Source organism: Triticum aestivum, chromosome 3D (genome assembly GCF_018294505.1).
Source record: "Triticum aestivum cultivar Chinese Spring chromosome 3D, IWGSC CS RefSeq v2.1, whole genome shotgun sequence".
Lineage (NCBI taxonomy): Eukaryota > Viridiplantae > Streptophyta > Magnoliopsida > Poales > Poaceae > Triticum > Triticum aestivum.
In genome coordinates, this window is record NC_057802.1 from 13,137,080 (window position 1) to 13,143,410 (window position 6,331).

Sequence of the window (6,331 nt, forward strand, 5' to 3'; positions counted from 1 at the left end):
GCGGCGGACGAAATGAGTCGCCCCGTTGGAGTTACTCTTACAGACTAGCTTACGCACACCCTCAAACAACCTGCAACCGTCCGGACCACGCGGTCTGGACGTATTTTGCCATCCAACGCATATGCCTTTATCGGTCCGTAGAGCGGTACCAAAGACAAACCGGGGGGCTTTGCGGGTGTCCATACCGCTGCCACGTCCACTCCTAACTATGTTGGCCGACCAAAAAACCCTTCCGCGCACGCACGCTTTCCCGCCTGAAGCCGGTCAGCGCCTCTTCAGAGCACAAGTGCCGCATTCATGCCGGCTCAGAGCGACGCGATCTCTCACTGCACTTCGACATCAAAACGCCCCGCCGGCTGAGAGCGTCGCCCTCGCCGCTTCCGAGTGCATGTGGCAGCCCCACGTTCAAACAACGATCCGTCAGTCCGCCTGCCTACATTAAACATGAGTGCGATTGTCGAGGAATAGCTAGCCGGCGCCACCCGTCCGTCCCTCTATCGCGTGCCATTAATCACGTCGCCGGTTGCCCTGCAATCCCTCACGCCTGGCCACGACAGCTCGCTCTCCCTCGCTCTCAGAGAGCATGCTCGTCGTTGACACCGGCAACGGTGTCCACGCCTGCTAGGTGTTCGAGGAAATGACCGGGCCAGACAGCTCACCAAACGGGGCAGCACCATTGGGTGCAGAGGCCGTGTCCACCTGTCCACCCGCGTCCGTTGTCCGTTTTCTTGATCCAAACGGACAAAATCTGATCGAAACGGAGGTCCGTTTGGGGTCTACCGTCCGAGTTGGCCTTAGTAGCTTGTGATATTAACACGTCACCCTCTGTTCCCCTCTCCGAGAGACAGTGGTTGGTACTAGTTATGAGGACGCTGGCGACGAAGAGCTGGGAGGAGTCGAAGCTGCTATGGCGTCTCGCCTTCCCGGCGGTCCTCACCGAGGTGTTCCAGTTCTCCATCGGCTTCGTCACCGCCAGCTTCGTCGGGCACATCGGCGTCGTCGAGCTCGCCGCGGTCACCGTCGTCGAGAGCATCCTTGAGGGCTTCGCCTACGGAGTCCTGGTAGGTACACCGCAGCAGGCCTCCGTGCGTGCTAGAAATCTTACTAACAATGGTGCGTGCGATGCGGCACGGCAGCGCAGTTCGGCATGGGCTGCGCGCTGGACACGCTGTGCGGGCAGGCGGTGGGCGCCGGGCAGCTGGACCTGCTGGGCGTCTACGTGCAGCAGTCGTGGATCGTCTGCGGCGCGGCCGCAGTGGCGCTCACGCCGGCGTACGCCTTCGCCACGCCGATCCTGGGCTCCCTCCTCCGGCAGCCGGCCGCCGTCGCGGTCGCCGCGGGGCCGTACGCGCGGTGGGCGATCCCGCGGCTGCTCGCGCACGCCGCCAACTTCCCGCTGCAGAAGTTCTTCCAGACGCAGAGCAGGGTGTGGGCCCTGACCGCCATCACCGGCGCCGCGCTCGCCATCCACGTCGCGCTCACCTACGTCGCCGTCAACCGGCTCGGGTACGGCCTCCGCGGGGCGGCGGTCGCGGGCAACGTCTCCTACTGGCTCATCGACGCCGCGCAGTTCGCCTACCTGGTCAGCGGTCGGTTCCCTGAGGCGTGGAAGGGGTTCTCCGTTCTCGCGTTCAGGAACCTCGCCGCCTTCGTCAAGATCTCCCTCGTGTCCGCCGCCATGATCTGGTTGGTGTAAAAATTTCCAGTTGAGGTTGAGCAGATCCATACTTTCACATGAGTTTTCATTCATTTTGTAAATTGATTTGGGAAAGCTTGGAGTTTTGGTACTACGCGGCATTGCTCATTCTGGTGGGTCTCCTCAAGAATGGCCAGCTCCAGCTTGATATCATGTCAGTTTGGTGAGTGTTTCTTCTTGTCTTCTTTTAATGGTACTTCTCTCAATTTTCTCTAAGAAATACCATGTTAACATGGAGAACTAATTTGACAGCATCAACTACGAGTTCTGGACCATGATGGTGGCGCTGGGCTTCAGCGAAGCAGTCAGCGTCAGGGTGTCCAACGAGCTGGGAGCGAGCAGACCCAAGGAGGCCAAGTTCGCGGTGGCCATGGCGGCCATGACATCCGCGCTCATCGGGGCCACCTTCATGGCCGTCTTCTTCATCTGGAGGAGAGGCTTGCCGAGGCTCTTCAGCGACGACGAGGAGGTGGTCGACGGAGCGGCGAGGTTGGGGTATCTGCTCGCCGTCACCGTCTTCTTCAGCAGCATCGGGCCAGTGCTCTCAGGTAGCAGAACACCCAGAAGGTCTATGGCTTTAATCAACAATTTAACATGGTTATTGATCCTTTGTTTGTGAATTTGCAGGTGTGGCTGTTGGAGCAGGGTGGCAATTGCAGGTGGCATTCGTAAACATCGGTTGCTACTACTTGGTGGGCATTCCGGTTGGTGTCCTGCTTGGATTCAAGTTCAAACTTGGTGCATTGGTAAGCTTGTTGATGAGTTTTCTTTGACGAATCGAAGAAAGAAATTACCCGTTGTTCAATTGATGATGGATGCAGGGGGTATGGACGGGCATGCTAACAGGCACGTTGCTACAGATGGCTATAGTTCTTGTCATTATCATGAGAACAGAGTGGGAGAAACAGGTACAACAATGCATGTTAAATTAATTTTTTCAAAGAAATAATGTTTTTGTGTGTGTGCAAAACACAGCTGCAACTTCTATCAGTTAACGAGACAAGACGAACCGTGTGCTATTACAGGCCTTGTTGGCAGCGGCGAGGATCAAGGAGGTCGGAGGGAAGAATGAGGACCAGCCATTGGCCACAGCGGCATGTAGAGAAGACGAGCAAATGGACACTGCTAACGATGAAACTTATATGCAAACACGCGAGAGAAATAGAGAGTTAGAGTGTAATGAACAGGCACTAGTATAGAAGTTCATCTACTTTCACTGATCATTGATCAAATTTGTCAAATACGGAGTAGCAAGAAAGAGTAGGTGGCCTCGTTTCATCACTGTCACGGTACTATTGTTTCAATGAGGAGCCAACGTAGTACAGAGGAAGGCATCAAGTTTGATCGGCTGGTAAAATTTGGTGGGAGCTGCGGCATTGAATTTATGGAGTTTGTTGCGTTGTACGGGCCTTTATGGGCACACTGCCGTGACAAAGGCCAGCTGCAGAACATGTTGCTGTCTAGTAGTAAGGGACGGATGTAGATCCTCCAGCGACGCTCATGGCCCCCATGCATCACGGTTCGCAGCTCCATCCACATGCATGCAACACGGCCCCAAAGCCCTCCATGGGTTTTCTCTTAAAGTATGAGAGTACTACTCAATTTCTTCCAGCAGTGCCACACTACCAACTACTAGTATAATACCCATGCGTTGCTACGGGCTACAATGGATATAGATGAATCAAATAAATATCAAAGTCGTCTCCAAGGTCAAGAACGTTCGGACATGTTCACACATCAAAAGGCGCCCAACGGGCTACCCAAAATCCCGGACTGTCCGGACTGTCCCAACTCCAACCCATATGTGGGGAAGAAATATGGTTGTCCAAACAATCCACCATGCTACCTTCAACGCGCGGTCCCAACACAAAAACCACACCTCACGACGCACCCTCCTTTTTGTTGTCGGATCCTCCCCTTCATGCACAGTTCTCTGCCGTAGCAGGACATTTCTCGCTGGAGCCCTCTCCTTTAAAACTGGATGACACCCACCTCACCTTCGCCATGGTGCCCTCCCTCGTTCACACCATACTTCCCCCACAAACCGTTAATCAGGAGTTCCTCGGCAACCGCCTCGTCTACGCCCCTCCCCCCATGTTGATCCGCCACCGCCATCAGGAGGGGGGGGGGGCGACCCAAGAAAGCAGATCCGATGTCTACCGAGTCATTGTTATGGTGCGACATACAGTTGAATGTCGTGCATTACCATGAAACAAAAGAATGATGTCCATTTTCGGGCATGCAACTCATAAGAATGGTGGTTTGCTCTCTACGTCAGGAGCAGCAATGGACAGATGGGGCGGGGCTCCCTTGTCTTGCTGCCTGTCGTGAAGGGCGTTGTTCCGTCGGGTTGGCAAGCTCCATGGCTCTGCAGATGGCGTCCATGGATGCGACATTCTCCCATCCAGGAGTGTCGTGGCTAGGGGGTGGCCCCTTCTTTCCCTTTGGCATGTTGTCATCACTGGTAATGCCCAGGCTTTGGATTTCTGGATGCGCCTGGCATGGTCTCCCGGTGTCTCCTCAGCTAGTATTTCCCTTTAGTGGTGCCGGTGGATGGTGCAGCCTTGGCTATGTTGTGCCCTTCGGGTGCTCTCATGTCTCTTCAATCTTCACACGACGGTTAGTGTGCGTGTATGCGAAGCTATCCGGGTGTGTGCTTGGCTCCATATTATGCCCTTCGAATTTGTCGGTGGCACCGATGTTGTGTTGTAGCCTTGGCGCGAGTGGCTCTTCGTGTGTTTGGGGAAAGCTTTGCAAATGGTACCCCTAATTAATACTTTCCGTCCATTTGTATTTTTATGTCGTTCTAAAAAGATAACATGTTGGATAGATGGATGCTCCAGATTGGCAGTGCAAAAGTTGTTTGGGTGAGGGGGGTGGGGGACTATATATTTCGCAAATAAACCGACTTGAAGCTATATACAAATATTTATCTAGATATTTCTTAGGCTCTAGAGCTCTACATGCCTCTACCAAGACATTTAAATATACTAAAATGGCCAAATACACCACATTAGAAGAGTCACAAATTAATCTATGGAGAAATGTAATTTTATTTCTCTTCATTTGGGTTTATTAGATTTGGAGAGCGATCTAACTAACCTAAATATTTTCACAAGTTCTCGTAAGACTGCCTTTTAAGGCCAACATAATTTGCATACTGCACAATTGTATTTGACATTAGAGTTCTATGGAAAACAAATCTAGTATTGAGCAATATATCATGGTTAATTCTCTAGTTGATATTGAAAAATATAAGTCTATATGTGTGTATCAATGAAAAACAACACACATGTAAAACAAAATGAGTAATAAGGATGTAAAAATATTTAATATAAATAGGCCAGCTCTGAATAACTCTTGAAAATGAAAATTACGAGGATCCCAATTTTGTTCATATAATGGTGGCCCTCCCGTCAGAAACTAATCTCTCATCCTAGGTCTATTAGTCCAAAGAATTTAGAATGTAGTTCACTTTTATAGAATATAAAATGTAACTCGATTCATTAGAATAAGAAAGTTTATTTTTGCTAAGAACATGTTTAACAATAACTAAGTACTAATGACTCGGACGAGTATAACATTTACCAAGGACGGCTTCTTGACGACAAAGTTTTGCTTATTTGACCATGAAGACAATGAAAATAGTGGGTAGAGGCCTCAAAAAGAAATATCCTTTATTAAAAAATGTATATTTTCAGTTATGAAAAACATTGTGATATACTAAGATACTTGACATACCATTTTTTTAGATACACAAAACACACACACACAGAGACGCACGCGCGCGCAGAGACAGAGTCAGACACATACGCACGCACGCGCGCGCACAGACACAGACAGACAGCGCGCGCGCACACACACACACCCACACACCCACACACCCCATACACACACACACACATCATACCGCTGAGAAAATAGCATTGAAAAGGGTAAAATAAGAGAAAAATGGCAAGCATACAACACTTTTCTATCAACATCTATTTGTGTCTGATCCATGCTCATGGTTTTCTGAATCATGGGAATAACATGAAAATTTAGTTTGTGCCAAAATCCATCATTTGGATCTTTCATGTGCTATAGTTACTAATATGGTTAAAATGTAGTCATCGGGCTACATGTACTATAATAACCAACATGATTCGGGATGCTAATGTTAAAGTTCCCATGCTATTCTTACTAGGCTTCCCATGCTGTTGTTACCAGGCTGCTCACACTGAAGTTACCTACATAATGATTATGTAAGTTATCAAGCTGCCCAAACTATAGTTACCAACATAAGAAAGTACTAGATCATGGTTGGCGCGCGTTGCTGCGCCCGTCTATTTTAAAATTTTCTTGACAGAGAGATATATAATTTTTGTAAATACATGAAGACAAGATAACGCATGGAAATGATAAAATAGATTGAAATAACAACGGAATTGACCATTCAACCAACATGTTTTCATCACAGGTTTCTGGAGCTCTAGAGACAACACATGTATGGCAATCTATCACAACTAAGAAACAAAATCAGCAGATTAGCAATCGTAACAGGAAAAATATAGACAGCCGTGGGTACTGCAGCACACTTACCTGATTAGCTGCACGAACTCCACATCTAGTCTGCAGCACTATCTTTTTGTTGGA

At 49.4% G+C, this 6,331-nt stretch overlaps 1 protein-coding gene across 2 annotated transcripts; it reads left to right on the forward strand.

Moving 5' to 3' along the window:
- The first annotated feature begins 749 nt into the window (after positions 1–749).
- LOC123073774 (protein DETOXIFICATION 32) lies at positions 750–3,053 on the forward strand. Of its 2 annotated transcripts, none has more exons than XM_044496810.1 (7): positions 750–1,061; positions 1,142–1,686; positions 1,773–1,859; positions 1,949–2,244; positions 2,324–2,442; positions 2,518–2,604; positions 2,722–3,053. In XM_044496810.1, exons 1-7 carry the CDS (start codon positions 864–866, stop codon positions 2,893–2,895), a joined length of 1,506 nt encoding a protein of 501 aa, XP_044352745.1. In that variant the 5' UTR covers positions 750–863; the 3' UTR covers positions 2,896–3,053. The 2 variants fall into 2 exon arrangements, with proteins under 2 accessions (XP_044352745.1, XP_044352746.1); XM_044496811.1 differs by having other exon boundaries at positions 851–1,061; positions 1,137–1,686.
- The last annotated feature ends 3,278 nt before the right edge of the window (positions 3,054–6,331 follow it).